Source organism: Saccoglossus kowalevskii, chromosome 14 (assembly GCF_978046115.1).
Source record: "Saccoglossus kowalevskii chromosome 14, keSacKowa6.1, whole genome shotgun sequence".
In the NCBI taxonomy this organism is placed as follows: domain Eukaryota; kingdom Metazoa; phylum Hemichordata; class Enteropneusta; family Harrimaniidae; genus Saccoglossus; species Saccoglossus kowalevskii.
Window position 1 is genome coordinate 15201847 of NC_140654.1, and position 23463 is coordinate 15225309.

The window sequence follows — 23463 nt, forward strand, 5'->3', positions numbered from 1 at the left end:
GGTTTTCTCTCGGTGAAGCGTGGACTCTCTTCGCCAGTTAAAGTCATGAGCAGGAACCTCGAAAAACACCCGACGGAAAAGTATGCACCAGCCATGAATCCACACACACAGTCATTGTATCAATTGTTATTTAGTTTACATCACCTGTACATTCATCACCCAGATACCAGTAAGTCTGTATGCAAATATGCGCTCAATTGCTGGCTATAAATTTTACCTATCGGTATGAGCTGTTATCAGCTCAATAAATAATTACATAAATAAATATCTCATGTACAACAGACAATTCTTTTTTTATCACTACAATCTAGGTACCACGTGACATCACCATTGCAATATTTTACATGGAAATGCACTGAGTATGATACGATAGGACGCGATTTATCCTCGTGATATTCGAGGAGCACTGGGTTATAGATTCGAACGTCGTCATCGCTGACTATGTATATTAATTAGTTTTGAGGAAGAGTAAAACAACACTTTTAATGGAATAATAATAAATTGCCTAATTCAATTATCCATATTACAATATTTCCAATTGATTTTTTCAGCGGCAGTGTTCTACCAATTAACTTTTCAATTATATTACAACCGTACTTGCCATTGGGTCATTAGTCTCGTTTCATAAATAAAACGACAACTTTGCAACATACAACGCTGTTTTGCTTGCAATATTATAATACTATTTTTCAAAACTGCTGGAACATAAACAAAAACAAATTGATGCAGATCTTTACACTTGCGTCCAAAAACACCAGACCAGCGGAACTATAAATAATTCGATTAAGAGGTAAGCACTACCCAACAAAGCTGGTCCTTCATAACTCTGATCTAAACGCTAAATATTCGAGTTCCCGTTATTGACAAACAAAAATTCACTTAAAAATTTTAAACTTTTATCGTGCGAGATGTCCGGATGGATTCAACGAGGAGTTCATTAACTATCTCAGGTGTTTCAGAACTTCCTCGAGGTAGTTTTAGAGCTACTTCAGGGTTTTCCGAGAGCTGCTACATAAACCATCGCCATACTTGATAGTTATTCCCTGCGAATAATGACCCCACATTTCAATAGTGTAATTAACGAGCAAGTCTGTAAAAGTATAAGATAAATATGGACATTTACCTGACCGAGACTCATGAAGTGGCCATCAAATTTCCATTAACAAATGAGGAGAGATACAATAACTAAAATTGACCATGGTTTTATGGGATTTAGCCTTTTTTACAGCTCAATCGTAGTTTGCAACCAAAAAAGTTAAAAAAAGTAGGAGAAGTGTAACTCCGAATATTTTATCTAAGGTATTTTTAGCTTTGGTAAATTAAAATCTGTTATCTTTTACATTGCACCAGCTTGTTTTCGTTGTTTTCTAATCCTGTAGATGACAATAAACTAACATAATCTTTGATTCTTTTGCGAAATCACAGGCTTTAAATATGACGACTAGGTGAAATGTACGTACGAATTAGGGCTGTATTACTGCTCTTTGTTCCCAATGTATGATACTCAATTACACAGACGTTATGAGTTGTGTAACCTTGCCTGTGAAGATAAACTTTGGAATGATGAGTGAGCACACCTGATGCAGGCATTCATGTATTACTGGTCACTTGTCGCATTTCTTCACCAATCATTCGCCTATCTTAGTCATTGAAGCTTGAGTGATTTTGGATTCTTGGGAATAGCAAATAAAAATGAATCTCTGAAGAATTGAGGAGAAAGCTGCATCTAATTTTTAGACTTCTATGAGTGAATCATGCGATGAGTCCTAGAACTTTAACTCAGTAGTTCTACAACCTTAGGGTGCGGTTCTTAAACTACTTCCACGTTAGGGTTAATCTCCGTCAACGACATTGAGGACAGTTTTCAGTTTCTTTGTTCACACCGGAGCCAGTAGCAATGTATCCCGCGACGGAAATAGAATCCCATCACTAAACGCAAACAGCCGTGCAGGCACGAATATCGTTTTTGCAGCCACTTAAGCTGTTATCTTCTCACCAATTACTAACAGTTGAAAAAACATCTACTAAACAATTATCACAAGATTACACACTTGTACACAGACGCAATAGGAATCGCGATACTCTTGCAATAACATCATACTGTCACAAAAGTAATATTGTGCTTGGGGAAGTTTGACTCGCTTGGCCAATTACACCGTAGATATACCAGGTTCGACCCAAATAAATACGTTTTAGTTCATTACAGATAGTATAGCTTCACTCATCCAAACGACCAGCAGAGGTAACGTCTCGCTGCCCACTTCTCTTATAAAATCGTACCATGCAGCACAGGGGCTGTGCATGGAGGTATGGAGCTTTTTATACACACCGTGGCGTTGGCGTTATGTATATACATTTTTTTATGTACCTCTTGGTGTTGTAAAAAAATCGCTTTGACAAGCTGGTTTACTTAATACTGTACGCAGATATTACGTACCACATTAATCGTAGAGTCACCAGAAAGAAAGGGTTGTGAAGTGCTTTTATGTATTGAGCATGTAAAATCAAATAACGGACATGTCTTCAATCATTTATTTCATAAGTAACACATAGTGAAACCGTTCGTGAAAAATGTGTAGGTTTGGTGGGAAATAAACTCGTTTACGAGAATGAACATATCGCGTTCAGAATACATGACATTCTGCAGCATTGTGTGTATGACATAAAAATGTACAAACAAGACAATAATAGTGTCGTTTTCTCGCAGACGTTTCGGCTCTTAACTTTTACTTTGCAATAAGTGCTCAATAATCATGTATGTAGATGCGTTATCACGACGCCATAGTCTTCAACAAAAGAGTCATTAATAAATAATTTCGAATTACTCATTTCCGGCGAACTAAGAAAGTAAAAAAAAAACTGGGCGGCAGGGACATTCACACGCTATCAGCTCTGCCATTTGGACACAAGTACCCGCACGTAAACAACGAAGATTTGATCTGAAAATCGTATTTCGTAGGACATCCCCAGGTGTCTCTCAAGTACACATTAACCTTCGCGTTCATAAATGTGCATATTTGGTTTGAACTCCGCAAATGACTTTTATTTCAAATCTTGTTTACTACGCTGTCCATCACATTTTATTTAACTCGAATTTTGCTGCTCGATTAATGAGCCCAATGTATGTAGCTAAGAAATTATCAGCACCACTTTTGCTAACACAATAATTATGTGTCAGGTTTGATGATTTTAACAAGCTGCACTTGTCGTTCCCATGTTGTCATTACGGATAAACATTTGGAGCAACGAATATATACCGGCCTTGTACATATAGATATACGATCACAAGACTGAAGCATTGCACAACCTATCACAGGAAATCGGTTAACCTGGACACTGCTCCCACGATCTCACTACCCGCGACGTTTAAGTGACGTTTAAGTGTAAAGTAAACTTTATATCAAAACTAATGGCTGTTAACACTAACAGTGTGTCGCGGATCGGAGAGCAAGACAAAAGAGCGATTATTCGCAATAACCATCAATAACTCATCCGACCTGTACACCTTAAAGCGACAACTCTCATTGCTCATATGCATTGCCCCCCCGTAAATTGAGCTATTTACGTCTCTATGTTGCCCGCATTTTTGGTGATTAAATAGATCTTCGGGAATTGCACCACCCACACAAAAAGAGATAAATAAGTTCTTTAGTTTTGTTTCGGGCTGGCTTATGCTGCAATAAGGTGCATATATGACCATTGTTCAATATATTACTGAGAACGATAACGTCTCTATTCTTATCGATGCAAATGTAAGAAAACATTTCTGATAAAAACTATTCAATTAAAATGCACATTCACATGTCAAATTCAGATCTATCTAAATTAAGTTGCTGTGTATTTCGTCACCTTCCCGGAATGAATATCTTAATCATCGAGAACATATTGAAGTTACTTTTGACAACGTGTCACTTTCATACAATTCTGTGAGACTGGGAGAGGAACAGGCTTTTATCAGCTTGTTGCATACATATATTAGAGTTAAAGTTGAAGAGCCCGTCACATTCCCTGTATTTTATACCTTAATATGATGATTTTATCGTAAATCTATGCAATATTATTGAAAGATTTATATTTATAAATATTGTATCCTGCCATCATTGTCTGGTTTAAGAAGAGGTTGGGTTATTGAACAAAGGTTAGTTATGATATGTACTTTTTTTAGACATTTTGTTATTTTAACTCACTTTCACAATTTGATGTTATTTTGTTATTATGCTTTCAGTTGACTAGCAAACTGAAATAATACTTATTTGGAGCTTATAAACCTAGATATAGGTTTTTACACAATTGATAAGGCTACAAACACGTATTATTCTATATGAGGCAAGTCTCGATATAGCGCAAGTCGTGCACGAGGGAAGTAGGCCGATGGTATCGACAGTTTTGTTTAATAAGTAACCACCCTTATTTGCGGGTATACCACGATATTTTAACAACACCGAGTTATTTACTCGCATCTAATAGTTATGCCTATTATAATTTACCAACCTTATTCTATAGGTAATTATAAAATACAAACAAAAAAACAAAAACAAAAAACACAGAAATAACTAGTCCTGGAACTAGAATACGGAGATTGCTTTGAGGGAATCGACGGTACTTCCCGGTTCACGAGGGAAACGGTGCAGACAACATTAAAGTTTTTATCGTCGTTTGCGTTTGCGTAAATTTATTTTGTTATGCCCAAAATAGCAACGAAGATTTATAAGCAAATGACAGTAAAGCATACACCAATAACGTGAATTATGCCGAACATCAGAATACACGACATATCCAGATACTTTTTTTTATCATTGTGAACAGTTTTAATTTGCTGAATGACACCACTTAGTATAATTTATTTTTGTATGAATTTCGACAAAAAAACTTTACTGTTTTCCAACAAAACAACAAAAGTCGTCATATCTAGTATTGAGAATGTACAATAATGGTTTCCGTCACATGTAAGACTAGGCATATCCACCTTCACGGCAAAAAAACACCATTTTAATGGATGCCTAATTAATTTAATGATACATTGTTTGTTTTTTTCCTATTGAGTCGGGTAGGTAGAGCAATGTGTGTTCATGGTAGTCAACTACAGTAATAATTAGTTTAGACAGTCAGAATATTTCAGACGCATGTGCTACTCTCGTTTGTGTTTCGCAAACGCACATTGATTGCATAGGTGATGGTGCAGACATTGGAAATATACACTACGATGTTGCAAGTCACGAGTTGCTAGTCACAAGTCACCAGTACAATTTTCAAGAACGACAATTCAACAGCTTTAGGCATTCACATATTCCGTGGAGTTTGTTTGTACGCCTGTAAAACATGTCTTTTTAGCTAGCATGTTATTATAGCTAATTTCGCTAATTCAAGATGTCACAAATTTAAAATAAAGGATATTCTCACGATGAGACTGTTGACACTTTAGCTAAATTAAGATTCAGTTAATATATGCATGGAGTCAAATTCGCTAAAATGGCGTGTAGCTATTTAAATATGTTTTACAGTATTTGTGCTGGTCTCTATGGATATTTATCAATTTGCATTGTTTTACAACAGAGGTATGAATACGCTGATGAATATTCATTAATTTACGAATATGTAGAATATAGGGCGAGTCAGCATAGTGGACTCACATTTAACATGTGGTGTTTTTGTTGACCGGCCATTGGTAGCATAGTGGCTGTCGCATCAGACTTATGACCCAAGTTCACATCCTATCTTAGGCTGAACATACAAGGATCGATCCCTAACCTGAGTGAGTGTGCCACAGACTCAATGGAAGAGCAATTCCACTGACCGACTTTGGGGGAACCTTGGTTAAGCTCCGCAGGTGCTTGTGTTCGACTGAGCCTGGTTGACGCCGGGATAGCGCATTAAACGTGACATAGAGATGGCCACACAGCCCTGTCATGTAGTCCCAACATATTACTTGTTGTTATAATGAATATTACTTCTATGGCAAAACTGCACTAAGTGTCAGCACCAGCATTCGCAAAAAAAAAAAAGTCAGTAGAGACATCAGTGACACTCAATGTCCAGAACTGTCACCTGGCACAAAAACAGTTAAAAAAAAACTTATGAATGTTATGGGGATGTGATCATCTACATCAAAATAAGCGTAACTGTGAAAAAACTGCCAATTAATAAGATGTTATGACTCTGTGGAATGTTGGAATGATTTTTTCGACATTTATCCGGTTGCGCACTCAGGCGCATATGCGCTGTTAACAGTAGAGACGCCTGGTGGCATGATACCTCCACCGACGCTGCTGTCGGCATTAACATCGTTTGATTGTCAAGGGATGCTACAAAGAGTGCCGACAAATTATAGAAAAACTCATACTGATAAGATTGCAAGTCCCGTATTATCTCAGTTACCACGTAGGCGAATATTGCGTCACATAAGGTGATTATACACTTAGTTATCTTTCACCGCATCTGGGCCACAAAAAAAATGCATGGTTGCCAGACAGCAACAATATCCAGACTCCTAGTCGTGATTGAAGAGAGTTAATAGTCTGAAGGTCGTAGTGGGTACTAATGATGTGTTATACGTACATGCCTTGGGTGCACCAATTACTCAAGCGAACGTACGTTCTGTCAATGCAAACTCAAACTTATGTAACTGCCCTAATCAACTCTACGAATGGAAATTGAGTAAATATAGAAATATATAGACGTATACTACTTGTCAATTATTTAACCTAGCTAATGGTATACTGATAGTGATTTAAATGATTTTATATCCCCGTGCCTGTAGGGGGTGGTGGGTTCAGCGCCACGTCCTTTGAATATTACACGCACATCGCTGCTTTTCCAGTCGATAATGATGATGAGATTCGCCCTTGTGTTTAATGTTTCTATGAAGAGAGTAAGTTTTTAGTATCGTCGAACAATAGCGCCATCTACACTTTTCATTTTGTAAAAATGGACTTATTTTTTCTCGATCATGCGGGAAGTGTTACGCTGCACGAGAATGTAATTGAAAACTATCATTGTGAGGTGATAGTTGGTGCGTTGTACTTAATATTGTGAACATGGGCGGTACTGTGGGCGCATGCATGGGATTATATGGCAACAACCTTGATGTAGGTAGACATGCGAAAGAACAACACATTTAACTCATCACATTCAATACCAGGTACTTATTCGTTTGAAATGTCATATACGTGGTGTGTACGTATGTAAATGCTTATAGACACGCGTGATAAATTAAATATGCGTATGAACTGTGGGGGCAATATTGTCTTGGTAGTCATGCTGCGTCTAGACGGCGGGGTGGGGTGACATTGTCAATACAACTTTACTAATAGATTTGTGCGCTCATGTATACGCTTTCACATGTACAGTTACGTGTACATTTTCTACACATATGGAAGATATATATGTACCCATATTTGTTGCAGATGTGATTGTATTGTTGAATGGCTTTGCACAAAAACCAACGCCACATGCCATAGTGAAAACAGAAATTGTTAGCACGCTAGTGGTATGAATGCAAGGATAGGGAGGTTCAGATCCCATATATCTACATCGCGGTGAACAGATATTATCTATATCCGCTCAAGATTTGGAGAAAATTTACATATATTCAAACTTATTACGCATTATAGGGCGCCGAACCATTTAACGATATTTCGTTCACATGCGTCACATGTTTCAATAAATATACTGTTCGTTTCGCTTGAACAGCAGAAGTGTCTAACCTCGAGATCACGCTATATACCAATTATTCACCTGAGTATTCTTATGCCTTTCAAACTAGTGCTTTAACATTGTGTATTTTTGTCCTTGCAGATACCAGGTACCTATATGTCGACAGACAGCACGCTATATTATGTAAATGAGATGTTATTCAACCAATCGTAGATCTGTCAGTGAAACAGTTCTAGGCACCCACTGCGGAGGAAAGGCGCCCGCACAGCCGTTATAATACAGCGTGGCTGCCCATTCGATCTATTGTGAGATTGTACTCGCTCGCAGAGACAAAGCAGTTATAATCCAGACCCACAACACTTGAAAGTGTACGCACTGGCAAGGGAAATGATGTCCGACGACAATTATACAGCACGCTTATTGCATTTAAGTATTTTCATGGTCGTAATATTAGTTACGAGGTACGTAAATGTATTACACATGTACACACATGGTGTAGTTTATATTAATACGAACGATTTATTTGTGTCCTTACAATGTTCATCTAAATCACCGTCATTGTTTTAGGATTTTTTTTGTGACGAAAATTACTCGCAATATAAATTTTGTTTTACATTGTTCCGACGACCAGCAATTCAATCCCGCGAGGAAGGCAAATCCCAAAGGCAGGTCGTAAAGATCTGCAGCACTGACTTGCCCGCCGATGTATATCGCGGTTGCAACAGAAGGGGAAACACGGGTAACACAATCTAGGGATGTGTGCCAACAACCATTTCGACTTTGCTCTTGTCTCGAGAAAATTGAATATTCATTAAATGTTGGGCATTCATCCGTCGATATATATTCGTATTCAACGTTGTTTGTGTAAAACTCTCTTACCTAAGGTGAAATACATTTGACACATGTATACATCCCATACGGATTTAAACCATGTGTATTTGTGGCAGGGCATATTTTATGTTGTTAACTGTGTATACCTTTTTTCTACTGCGTTCCACGATGCGAACATATCGCTCACAAAGACAATTTTACATTTCGTCGCCATCTAGAGCTGATGTTTTGTAATGGATGATGTTTCAAATCTTGTAATCGTATCCCCATTTAAATGATGTACGTTTTTAATTTGAATAGGTCCTTAAAATAAACGTAATACCTTTGCGTTTTACGGTTTTTGCCCTGGGCGGGTGTAGTTGATTGCCCTTTCTATTCCGCTTATTTTACTGAAGTCGACTGCACGGAGTGTTATTTCCATTTTCTCCCACTGAGTCGACAAGACGGTAATTGAATTCACCATCATGTCAAGTTCCTGTTTATAATATGATCTTTCACATCATCGGATATAGTATATGGGTTTTCAGTAACAAGTCACAAGTGGCAATTATACAAGGAATTGTGAATGGTGTCCCCAGGTCATGCTCCCACAACACTTTGTGAACCCTTTTATGTGTGTTCATATTAATCCTAAAATATTCAATTAAAGTCACTGCACTGTTACAGTTGCATTATAATGAGCAAAATAATAATCATTGATTATTTTGCAGGGTTTTGCTTTTTTCTTTGGCCAATAGGCTACACGGTCTGTCGACTATCAGTTTAAAAAAAAACGCCATTAAATTAATTGTGCGTGATGTTAAACATAAACAAGAAAATCAGTAATTATATCTCAGCAATAAATTGTTCGGATACTGTATTACCTAACCACAACAAGTGAGACAACACATGAGTAAATTAAAATATGTGCTCGTTGTAAATTTTCTCCGATACTCGTAAAGAATAGACTGTAAAAGTTCAGCTTGATAAATTGATACTTATAATTGCTTTAGCGATTCAGTGCATACGCTTTATTATTCAATCGTTACATGTAGTGTTTACAAATTGTGCACTAGTGTATAATAATAATAGCAGCCAGAAAACCATTCGACCACAATACTATATACATAGTCTATTAACGAGAATCAACATGAATGGAGTGCTATGGGGATGAATTATGAGTCACAACAGAAAATATAAATACATGTTTAGCTTGCGAGAAGACGCACATAATATAGCCACGTGCGCACGGTATTATAATGATACGTTATTGATATGTTATTGCTGGATATATTATTTACCCGATACGTACCTGAAGCTACTTATGCTGTAACGCTGGGGTAAAACCTGTCTCAGGATATCGTTTATTTTTTCTCAACAAGCGGGCAAACGTGTATTTATCAGTACTAACTTAGATATTTTTTAATGCAAAACAGTGTTTCATTACAAAAAATATATACTCAGCGCCTTCGGGCAGAATAAGGTAGAGAGCCAAAAAAAAACACAAATTAAAATGATGGTGCTAAGGAATTGGAATTAAATTAACAGACAACGTAAATTACGTTTGAAAAAATATTATTCATAACTCTCAATCAAGTCGATATTCTAATACTTTTTTTTCGGAGGAGGAGACGCTTTCAAATCCTGGAATCTTTTTTAGTGTTTACTGCAAAGTTTCATTTGTTCATGTTGATGCACAATTGATTAACACGAATCCTACCTTAAAGGCGCCTCTCAAGGATAGGTCATATGAGCATGACGCAATTTTACTTAGGAAGTACACGAGGTATTATACTTTAGAAGACAATTTTTAAACGTATTGGTTATTGAAACGCCTTGCTTCTGTGTTTTCTTACTTTTGATTGTTCATTTAATAATAATAATAATAATAATAATAATAATAATAATAATAATAATAATAATAATAATAATAATAATAATAATAATAATAATAATAATAATAATATGATGTGATTACGAGGATAAGTATGCACCAAGACAGTACAGCAAGAGTATCGACGGACGGCGTATTGTCTGAGTGCTTTTTCTTTCAAGGGAACTAATAGCTCGCATGTTACAATATTTATTGTATTTTGACTGCATAGTAGATCAAAGACGCGAAAAGTTACATACGTTACGTAAAATTTATTTATTTATTTATTTATTTATTTATTTATTTATTTATTTATTTATTTATTTATTTATTTATTTATTTATTTATTTATTTATTTTTTTATTTGAGTTGTGTGATTAGATGATGCAAAATCAGTATATATTAGTATACATTATATATTTTTTTTCTTATTAAAATGTAGCATCAACGGTAAAATTATTCAATCACTTTGGGCTGTCCACCATATGCATGAAATATTGCGGTAGTTCACACCCCAATAGCGAGTTTAAATACTCATATCGTGTTAAACTATAACGACTAGCTTGTTGTTCCTACGTTTAATTCAATATATCCGGCAAAACGTCGTTCATTTATATCTTGTTAGACACATGATTCATGTGTTAGTGTTGATCTAGTTTATGATTGAACTGTATCTGTTTAGGACCTTTTTGATAACAAACCTACTGTTTTACTTCTCGAAGTATGCACATCAGTGTTATTAATTATATTAATAATTTATTGAATAATTATAATTTATTTGCCATAGATTACATAAAAGAAATAAATAAATAATAACTAATAAATAATAATAATAACTAATACATATTAATAAATAATAATATTCATCTATGGCTGGGAAACAGAAATTAGCTGATGCAGAGCTAGTCTAGTCTGTTTCCCATCAAAATATATTTTTAAATATCCATTAATTAAAAAGGGCAATCAAGTAGACAGAATAAACCTATTGACAATGGTTTGTTTACACACATATACATATTTGTATACCTCTATATATACATATTGGAATATAACTAAGGATGACTACAGTGGATTAAGTAGTCTTTCACTTCTTTTATTAAATTTGATCGACTTCAAATCAATTGGATATCCGGGGGTAAGCTATTCAAAATGCTAGTTCCCTGGTAATCGACTGAAAACTGACCCAAATTTGTCTTTTTCATTGGCAGAAGAAAGTTTGAGTTATCCTTTGATCTATTGTGATAATGGTGAGCATGGTAGTATTTAAGGTCACGTGGCACAGTCACATGTTTGCAGTTGAAAACACTCAAAACAATACTTCTTCTATTTAAACAAATAGTAATTATTTTATTATTTACATGAGTCACGCCTAATTAACAGAAATACTGTTTCTATGCATATCTTTTCACTATATCATTTACATAACATATTCCGACACATAATGACGGTTTTTATGCAAATTAGCACTTTATTGTTGACCTAAAGATATCATATTGCGTGGTCGAATAAGCATATGCAAATCTGCTGAATAATATATTGCCTCTGTTATAAATCTGTGATGAACATGCTGCTAGCAACATTGTTTTTCTACTGTGAATAACAAGGCGTTAACTACATTCACTTTGCTTCAAGCGATTTTATTGTTGCCGTGACAACAAAGACGAAGCAAATTATATAATTAATGTATTTTACACCAGATTACACACTGATCACTTACCTATACTGTTTTTTTACCTTGAATAATTATTGCATTTTAGTGATTTTGTTGTATCCATGATAATAAATATAGAAATAAGATACCCCGTGCCATATTTCTATGCAAACGCTGTTTTTGCAGTATTGTGTTCGACAAATCTTGAACTGTCGGCTCTGCTGTTCAGTCTGTAACGATGTTTTCGGGAAACCATTATACCTGTTCGATATGGGACCCACAGCGACGTATACAACGCATGTAAAATACATTGTTTATTTACATAAAATTCGAACACGCGCTGCGCGACGACCACCGCGCTTTAAAACAATACGTCGTGTATAACGGTGTTTATATTATCGAGTATGTAGTTGTAATAAACTGGTACTATCACCGTAATGCCTCGCACTGTTAAAATAACTGTTAAAATAAACTGTTAATAATGCTATTTATATTTCAGCTAAAAATTAAAGAAAAAACGGCGAGTCATATTTCAACACATATGGTGCTTATTTTAGACAACGTACCAATGTCTATGCGGGTTACTGCTATAGTTGCGAACTGTAGCAAATAGCGTGTATACTATGATAGCATTGATGCGTTTTTGGTTATTTTGTTTAGCCGCATGTTTTTTAAATGCACGCCACAGCATAAATAGGATCAACGGGGTTGGTTGTAGGATAGCGAAATGGAGCAAAAAATGAATGGGGGACAAAATTAAAACTGGATGGCTGATAAAAAGTCGACCAAACAAACAAAACCAAAAAAAGAAAAAAAAAAAGAAAAAAAAAAAAACCTGATTGACAAAAGTCAAGGGTAACTGAAATTGAAGGGCATGTAGTTCAGTGCATTTACAAAAAATAAAATTTGAAACTCCAGCTATCCAGAGTCATTGAGAAGCTCCTTACTCGATGAGATAAAAAAAAGTCGTTGGGTCTCTTTATCTACAACGTATACAAAATAACGTTATATCTCACGCGAAATGTTGAATAGATGAATTTCAAAACACGAACACAAACTTAAAATATGGGACAATTCGTACCAATAATATGATATCTATTTTAGTCGATATTCATTCGCAAATCAGTGCATGCACTATTATATGAAAAATGGAACAATAAGTATACTGTGAATATTTTGCACGACAAAAAACGGATTACAAAACTTACGTATAGAAAAGATCAAATGACGTTGCAGTGAACACCATAATAACCTATCTTCTTCAGCGTTTTCGTTTTATCATACCAGCTTATGCTGGTATTGCATATTTATAACTTACTAACGTCTTAGCCAATCAGACTAGCTAGTCAATATGTTCATGCATGAACCGCCTGAACGATGTAAAAAAACGAAACGTATAGCAGCATTTAAGACTATCCAGCCTTCATGCCGTGGTTTTCTTGATCGAGTCGATGGATTTATTCGAGATTTGCTCCCAAGTATGAGAGCCAATTAAACAATTGTTGCATTTTTCTCTTGACTAAAACATTGTACGATTCCTGGACTTATAATTTAGACATTATGAGCGAGCACCTGTTGGTGACGTTGTAATACCAAAAGCGTATACCTACTTTATATCTTACATTTACACGTAATAGGTTTGAATACAATTGGTTCAAAAATCCGTCCGTTTTATTTGTTTATAAACTGATATTGCATGATGTAGTCATTGGAAACTTTTGGCCTCGCCCGCGGTCGTTTCATGTTTGTTTCCGGGATTTTTTTTACCTCGGCCTCGCTTTGGTTTGTCAGTTTTCCTGGGTGAACGTGGACCTTTTTTTTTCCGTGCTGATACTAGCATTGACTTAAATGTGCCAACCTTGTATGTGTCTATTTTTCTAAGTTCGTATAAACAATTTGTATTGAGTGCATCATGCTTGCAATGTTTATTTCCGACTTACAGAAATGTAGAACCTATTGAAATAATCGTTACCAGTAGATAATGACATATTTATTCATATAATAAGTGGGTATCGATTGCCTAATGTCTAGTACCTTTGGTTTATTTACTTAGCTGAGTACATTAACGATTATTGTGTATACACTGCATCAAGCTAACATCGACTCTCATACCCGTACTACAAATACAATTAATGAAACTGTCACGGATTGTATGTTGATGAATGTACTTAGTTACTTGCCGATAAATAAGTGTCCCTTGAAACAAATAAATGCTTTTCCCCTGGGTACCGCAGCCTGAACCACTCAGAGTGTGTGATTTAATGTATATTGTCAATATCAGGTACAACAAATCACGTAGAGTCGCATTTAAGAGGTGTATTTATATAGTGATACTTATTACGTAATACATACATTCGTTACATTATGTGCGTAATTTAGATTGCCTAATGTTCGGCCGCGTATACCGTGTGATATTCACCGATAACAAAAACTACTGTCGAGTTTAAATGCAATAAATCTAAAACATAGTAAAATTCAGTCGCGGTTACATATTACTTGTTACATAGTGGGTATATTGTATAGATGTGCGACAATACTTTAACATATATACAATGTTTTTGTTCAATTTACATATTTACATTGCTTTTATTGAATGGACTTGATAACGGAAGTAACGAATTCATACATTACCAATATAATATATTGCCACTCAGTTGTTTGACCCTAGCTGGTCATTTATCGATGATGTAATTGCTGTAAATCTCCATGCCATCGTAATTTAGACAATTTAGTTGACATCGTCAAATTGCATATATATATATATATATATATATATGTATATATATATATATATATATATATATATATATATATCCAGCAGTTTTGTGTTTTTGTTTTATTCTCAGTAAAGATATTCAACATATATATCAGCTACTAGTTTGAATATTCAAAGAGTAAGATCATTTGACAAAAGCCTAGTAACGTTGCAAATTATTGATTCCTAGGGTCATTGTAGATAATCTCCTGAACGGATATATAATCTGTGATGGTTTCGTTAAGCTACACTCAGTAAATCTTTGTGAAAATCAAAGTGATTGAGTACTCACTTTCTACGCCCGAGGCAATTGAGGTGCATTTGAAAAAGAAGAAAAATTAAATTACAAGTATTTTGTATGATTAGAATGATATAACATTGAAACAAACCGTCAACATCTGATTAACATTAACATTTAGACATGGCAAATCATGAATATAATTATACGCATTCTTTCTTCACTTCCAATGTAAGCGTTGTTCGTCGCAGGACATCCGGGTACAGACAAAACACGAATATACTGGTAATGCCGCTGTCATTAGTTATATAAGTAAAAATATTGTGCTCATTCAAGAATTAATTTGCGTTTTTGTGTGTGCTTGGGTAGCACGGTTTCGCCGGGAAGGATTTTATAAAAAATAAAAATGGTGTTCGTTTTTCTCGCCTAAGGTTACATGACAGAATCACCCCCAGCTTATAGGTATATAATCCCTGAAACGTGATATGTGCTGTAAAAGTATTAGAAAATATTAATCGATGTTTTAATGGAAACACAGTTGATCGTTATTTTACATGACAATTTAAATGGTAAAACATCGGAAATCACTGACTGCCCAATTCATCAGTGATCAGTCATAAATAACTGACTTTCAAACCATTGTAGCTGGTGCAAGAACCAGAGATATCGGCAGAAAGAAGATTAATATAAATTTCCAGATTCGGGCGTGAATCGACTAAGGATATCTGAAACTATTGTTTATGTCAAATGTCGGATTTTGGCAATGATCGTACACTTGTTTTTTCAAAAGTAATGATTTTTTGTTTCGTAACATAAATGTTGTTACTTTTTTATTTGCATCGGACACAAAATATATCACGAAAGTGATAAATTATTTGGTTTAATGTAAAACAGATCGCTCCCTTCGTTGTTGCTGTTATTGAACTCTGTCGATCGCGCTCTGCACAAACATGATAGCGAGAATCGCTTGTTGGTTCCATTGCGAGTTCCTATATTGTGTTATTTGAGCTGCAGAACTATCTCGTTGTACATCCCTACCTTAAGTCCACCAGGCTTTGTAAATTAACACCAGTGCGTGGCATACAAATTTACCTCCATTCAAATTGCATTTTCTCCGTCCGGAGATATAGCGTGCACGTGACTGCCACGACTGAACGATGTTGACTTTAGGTGAATTCGTTACACCTTTGGTGTGTAGTGAATTTACAAGGACTATTAAACATACACAGATATTATGTAGATGCTTATTCTAAGACGTCTTTCTAAACTGTGTCTTTCTGCAAGCAGACCGACCTCCGTTCTTTCCCATAGTGCTTCTTTGAATTAACATATTCTTAACCAACACCTCTATTAAAGCAATATGACAAACCATCTATCCTAATTCATCAACATATGAAGATTCCAGTTTTTTTATAAAAAGACCAAATTAAGTCTTGAATAATTTATTCACTGACCCATTTAGAATGTAGGGTTGAATTACTCGAAACGTGCTGTTTTCGTGGCAACTGAATAAATATCCGTCCCAGATTATACTCGATTAAGCTTGGTTTGAATCATGAAACATCATATTAATTTGTAATATGTCGTTTGCGGTTATCTGAATGCAAGAATTCATATAAAACTCAATGGAGACAGAATTTCCATCTTCTGTGAAACCTAACCTTGATTTGTCCATTATTATAGTTATCTGGCAACACGAATTGTTCAAACTGATCCATATTCCTCTAAAAAAATGATCTCGAACAAACAAACCTGCCAATGTATACCCTCCTTGGTAAATTAACAATATACCAGGCTTTTCTTCTTTTTATGGGTTAGTAATAAATAAATACACACTTCTCTTAAATATCATTTACGGCTTCGGTAATGCCATTAATTAATAACAATATAACGCGCCATTCAGCATTAAAACCTTTTTCTACAATGTGCACTTCAAAATACGTGTCGTAAAATTATAATGAACAATAGAAGAAATGTTATTTTCCAATGGAGTCTCTTGTCTGCACTAATGGAAAAATAGACATTTCTCTGGATTCAACTCACGATTAAACATATACGCACATATGATAAAAAAAATAGGTCGTGAACGAGGACATGCAAAATATTTTATGGAATCAATTATACGGAGACCATGTAGTCTATAGCTGAGTTTGCATTTTTTATCAGCTGTGTCACACATCACGACAATAAGGCGATTATAGTTACCATAGAGATTAATCGCAAATATTAAATTAATGCCGCCACAATACTTTTTTTTGTAGTTGCTCCATCCTGTGTCATTTATGTAATGCAGTAAACGTTGTGCGATGTGCTACAACGAAAAATAAGAGGAGAATACATCCTGATATTATGTTACGTTCGGTCAACATATTGACCTGAAACGTTCTATATTTATATTTATATATAATTATCATTGATACCAACCTATGCAGAGTTTGACATAAACTGCAAATCTTGTTTTCTTTAAGGCAAATCCTGTCATTCTAGAATGTTTACATGCTTCACATAAACTGTCATACGACTTCTCTATAGATCCTGTGAGTTCAGGGATCGCTGACCAAGTTATGCTTTGCTAAGCAGAAACCATCAAAGTTGGGTTAGCGCTCAGAGCTAACCGAAGAGACGATGTGATAGACAGAGCTTTACAGATTCGATGTCAGTCGTGGATGTTCGGGCAATACGATGTTTCGGGTTTGAACATGAATTATCATAAGTTTGTCACTATACAACACTTGAATATATTGAAGACATGCCGAAATGTAGTGTGATAATTTGCGATAACAATAGTTACACATTCCGAAAGGTCAACGCCTACGCACACGTGTACATTCACGTATAGAGTCATCAATGTAAGACTTTTATAAAATATTCTATTTAAAAAATTGAGGCGTGGCCTCCTTTCACAGAACAGAATTCGTGCAGAATTGTTGATAAGACCGACCTGAAGTCAAAATCCCCTAAAAATACATCTTTAGATGGTTTGAGGCGGTGATTTTGCTTTTGCATGTAATTTTTTATGCATTAAGTGTATCAGGTCTTAGGTAGACTTTTATATCCTAGAAGAGTCCTTGAACTAAGCTGTTATGCTATACTTAATTGACCTCACGGAAATTCTCAGTAAACTATATAATACATTTCTCGTATTATTTTCTATACTTATGTTTCAATTTGTGTGTTTTACGTTTCAAACATATTTTTTTTTAATCTTATAATTAAGTTAAGGTATCCTTTTGAATGGTGAGTAATCAAACATTTTTATTAGACATTATAATTTTTTTGACACGGACAATAACGAATCTATTATAGCTTCAAAGTACTTAGTCAGCCTTTATTCTGTGTTATTAAGGACCTTTTATAATAAAAAAAAACATCTATATTGTTGGGATATGCTTTCAAGGAAAACAGTCTTGAGTAGTTTATTCAATCTACAAATCAGGCAAATAATTATTTGAATATATTGAAAAGTTTTGTAAAATATTTCTTTTTTCATGCCAAGCCGGTTTAAATCTTTTTCTAAAATCTAAGTATTATTCTTCTTTTTACAGACAGCCTTTCATAAGTAATCATAGGCAATTGTTGATTTTTTTTATGGAAACGAAATTTAGATCTCTCACATTTCAACCGATTGATTGTAGTTTCAGAAACAACTGTTTACATTATTTCATGAAAAATCTTTCTAAACATTATTGATTTTATGCAAGCCAGATCCAGGACTTTCCCAAGGTCTAATGAATTGATTATTGCGTGAGGAGCAACCCTCACAAACATTATTTTAAGAATTCGTATACAATGGTTTTCAGTAAAACAATTGTATTTATCCATGATAACTAAATCGCTGATTTAGTCAAGGGTATCACCTGATGAAGGTATGATCTCAAAATGTGGTGAAGTAACTTTTGTGACAACTTATTATTATAATATGAACAAATCAGAGTATGAGTCAAATGTTTATATCACTCAAACTATTAGAAAAATGATGAACTCCTCCTTTTCGAAACATATTCACCCTTTCATAGTTGTACGCCTCAAAGATTATATATCGTTATATTTGTTTATTGTGGTTTGTTTGTGCTTCTTGTTTTCGATTGTGTAAGTTGCTATTTTTATTTCATGTATTTTCGTTTAACCTCCTACCAGCGACTATTGCTGCCCATTCATCACATGCATTATACTCAAGTCAGCCAATCCCAATACCGTTTTCTGCGCATTTAGAAATATTCTGCAAACAAAGACGTATCACTACTCTTACTTTCTGAAACACTTTCTTTGTCATGCGTTGTACACAATAAACGTTTCCGTAAAGTAATAGTAAACATCACATAACAGTTAAAACGCATGGGCAATTAGTCAATATCGGTGTCGATTTGCATCATTAAGGAAGTGAGAGTTATTGTCAATAATCTGAAATAATATGATAATTTGTTATATATTGCATTTTGTTTGGTGATGACAAATTCAGTTACGTCAGCCTGACTTGTTGTGCATAGTTCTGCTTTATAAGCGTCGTGTCAGAGCTACAAAGCCAGTTCTCACCTTTTCTCCCACAATATGAGTCCGTATACAACACTAAAAATCGCCACCATATTTGAATGCAGATGTATTGATAGTGTTTGATATATTTATATCTTATACAATATGGTCTGTCCAAATATTATTACATAATTCAAATGCGCTTCATCGAAGTCTACCAGGAATAATAATGTATAATATATATTTCTAATATCAATGGCAAACAAATACTTAAAGTACTATACATATAAACGCCGTGTTATGATCCCGATGTATTATGTTTTGTTATGGTTGCTTGTATTTTCTTGAATAGGGGTTAGGTACGATTCGTTGACAGTAATCCACAATGTGTGTAGCACAAATATACTTCTCTAGTCATCAATTAATAATCCATGTGCGCAGATTATTAAGACTTATCCAGATGATCGGATCACATAGGATGTTTCGCACTTAACACCCCCAAGGCGTCAGATAATCCGGATCTAAGATAGCATTATATTACATACACAACACGTCAAGAGTATTGTCGAGAGTTGTAAAACCTGTACTTTTCTCATCAAAACGACTGTCAGTTGTATGTAGTTGCACAATATAATACATTTGACACTTTACACAATATTTCGCACCGTCACTCAATTCAACGAACACCATCAACCGATAGAACTGAACCTCTAGATTATATTATCGTGACATTGTATTTAATATCCATCTTCCTGATTATCTGATTGCCCGCCTTCAAAATTAGTTTTAAGGTTTCATGTTTGTGTATGAGATTTTACACGATGAAGCGCCATCTTATCTGTCCGACCTCGTTGCTATTCAAGTTCCAGTTAGACAAACTTATTCTTTCTCCACTATAACAACAACTTGAACCCAGTTATAAACAAGAGCATTAAGGAAAGAGGCATTTTCGATTGCTGCACCCAAGCTCCCAGCACACTTCGCTTTGCACCCACTTCTTCTGCTTTCAAGTCTCAACTAAAAATGCTTCTTTACCATATAGCTTACCATATCATGTTTTTTCCTTATTTTGTATCTTATTCTTCTAAATATAAGTATTTGTATAACTATTTTCATGTAAAGCACATTGATTTGTTTTATGTGCTTTTATGCGCTTTATACAAATTAAAAACAAAGATAATGATAACTACACTTTGTGATTTTAGCATATTTTCTAGGCTTATGTACTGTTATACTTACATATTAATATAAAGTTAAAATATGGTATTTCGATTATAAAGCGTATATTCACGTGAACGGGCTTGGAATATATTCAAAAGTGTGTAATACACCCAAATGTATGGAATAACACTTATATATGCGGGACTGTTACATAATGCTTGCCCACCATTCCCGGTATGTTTGAAACCATGGAAAACGCTGCGTCCCTTGATTTCTTGAGAATGTTTTTCGTTTCAATTGTCTATGACTATTGGGTTAAGAGAATTTGAGAAGACTCCTTTATGGGTGATGCGTCACATAGCCGACATCTGAAAGAACCAGATATATTCGAATCAATAATAATTATTTACAATAATTCAAGTGTAACAAGCTCTTATGTTTATGTTTACTTACAGTATGGTATCGGGCGGAGAATCCGACCCCAAAGACTCGAACACAAAGGAACACAGTGCTATTATTAGCAAAATAATGAATGTCTTCGAAATCGGTGCCCTACGACCCAACACCGGAAGTAAGTGTGTTTTACTTTAATTTCAATTAAACGATAAAGTCGTGATTTGTTTTCATTTGAAGGATAATTATTGCGAGCCGTAGCTTTAGCAGTACTGTTGTTTAACCCTTTCACCACCAGATCTCTCTTCTCATTACAAATTCACAAAATACGAAGATTGTGACAAAATTATCCAGTATTGGGTAAAATCTGAAAAATTACACAAATTGTGTATGTTTGCAAATATGAGCGACTACTTTAGCGGTTTATTGTACAGATAATACCGTGCACCTTTTGAACATATATGGTAGTAGGTATTCGAACAATATAGATGCGATGAATGTATCCAGTCGTTGACAGTTCTGGAAACCCGATGATTTATTTTGCTGGTAATTGCGAGGACATTGCCTAAACCATCGCTTAACTAATAACAACCATATGTTTTGTTTATTTGTGCTGGTACGCACATTCGTTTTCGTATTTTAGATTTGAAACGGAATGACTTAATTAGAAAAAAAATCGTCTTTCCGCGGTGTTCCGCTCGCGTCATTCAATATCATTTCGACCAACAGCGTGACAGGAGCTCATCTTAAAACTTTTATTATCCGTCAGCCTAGTAAATATACAGAAAATATACGTTCAATACTTGATATTCGCATACGATTAAAATATACAAGAAGAAAGTTTCAATCGTCATTTTTATATAATTTAGCAAGTACAACACACTGTGCAAAATTGATATAGAAGAGAAGACTTACCACTTTGCCCGCAGTTAAGCGCGAAACTTATAAAATCAAGCAACTTTTAGGAAAGAAGCTGGTTTTAGCACAGGAATATTACCGGTCGTTGACATTCTTGGATTATTTACATTGCTGGTAATTGTTGCGGTGACATTTCTTTAAACATAGCTGAGCTCACCAGGGCCATATGTTCTTTATATTATTGCTGGTATCCCCGACATGGAACGGAATCAGGAAAGTGAGGAAAGTAATTACTCTGTCGAAATCGGTTGAAAAAAACTCGTAGGACAATTGTCGGTGCACGTTACATTCTATCGCTCTGTATGAAAAGAGTATAACCGTAAAATGTCATACCTTTATTTATATTTTTGCCAGCTCCTCAAATACAATTATTTAAATCGGGTGAAAAATATTGATGTATATTTTTACGATTCCTAAATTGTCAAAATTAGAAACGAACAAACACTTTGGTCAAAGACGTTTGATTTTCTTCAATCAAATACACCCCTCGAGATTAAAAGTGTTAATAGTACACTTATATCCAAAATAGGTTCTCTCGTGTTATTATTTACGGGCTATTAGTTTTATGGGATAAAAACTACGGGTGTTAATGACATGCTTGTATGAGGTGCGCCTGGTTAACACTCACTGTGAATGGATGATGCAAAAATATTGCACGTTCAAACAAATATGCAGGCTGAATTTCGTGGTATAAGTATACTCAAAACGTATACATTGATATAAAAAAAATTGTTTATGAGCATTTAGGTATAATAACAATCGGCATATGTCATGTGTATAGCATCTGTCTTATTGGAAAACGTACAACTGACTGCAGCATTTCGTCGATCTATCCGATATTTTTATAGTATCCGCTTTGAACAAATGTATGCTCTAGAAACGCACGACTCGGACAACATAAAATATCACATTTACTAGATAAGTTTTACCATTTTGGAGGCAAACTGTAAATATATCCACCAACTCGACCAGGAAAGCCACGGTGTCACAGTCTTCACTAATAAAGCCGCATAGCCCGGACAGCTGACATAATTCTTGATCGTTCAGACAAAAATAGATAATTGTATTGACACAATAATCCGCGAATCCGCTTGGTATTGTTGTAATAATGACGTACGCGGAATATATAACCAGTATTTCATGAGTGAATGTACGTTGTAATGTAATGACTTCTGAGTCATTTCGTCAATTATTATCGTTAGTTTAGCCTCATGCGAGTGAAGAATATGTTATTTGTAAAGTCATCAATACGTAAGGTTTATGGGGATATATTGCTAACATAATGTGTGGGTTGATTTAACCGGTGATATTTCCACAGCTGCGACGATGAAACACCAGTAGACACGAGTGAAACAGTCTTACGCTGAACAGACATGTTGACGTTACGAGGTCTGGATAGGATGTATCATGTATATTCATAGCTCAAAAGCATTTTAGCCAACACCCGACCACCACAGATATTCGAATTACTGCAACTCATTACAGATACCTACCAAAAATAGTGTAAAAACATATTCAGCCGGAGCGTAAAAATTTAAATC

General features: G+C 35.0%; 1 protein-coding gene across 2 annotated transcripts in view; it reads left to right on the forward strand.

Moving 5' to 3' along the window:
- Positions 1-23463, forward strand: part of LOC100376251 (glycine receptor subunit alpha-2-like) — an 82768-nt gene that overhangs the window by 48340 nt on the left and 10965 nt on the right. For both annotated transcript variants that reach the window (XM_078006621.2, XM_085507957.1), the window contains exons 2-3: positions 7795-8114; positions 21067-21182. In XM_078006621.2, the coding sequence (XP_077862747.1) occupies positions 8041-8114; positions 21067-21182 (190 nt within the window). In that variant the 5' untranslated portion in view covers positions 7795-8040. The remainder of the gene's footprint in view (positions 1-7794; positions 8115-21066; positions 21183-23463) is intronic.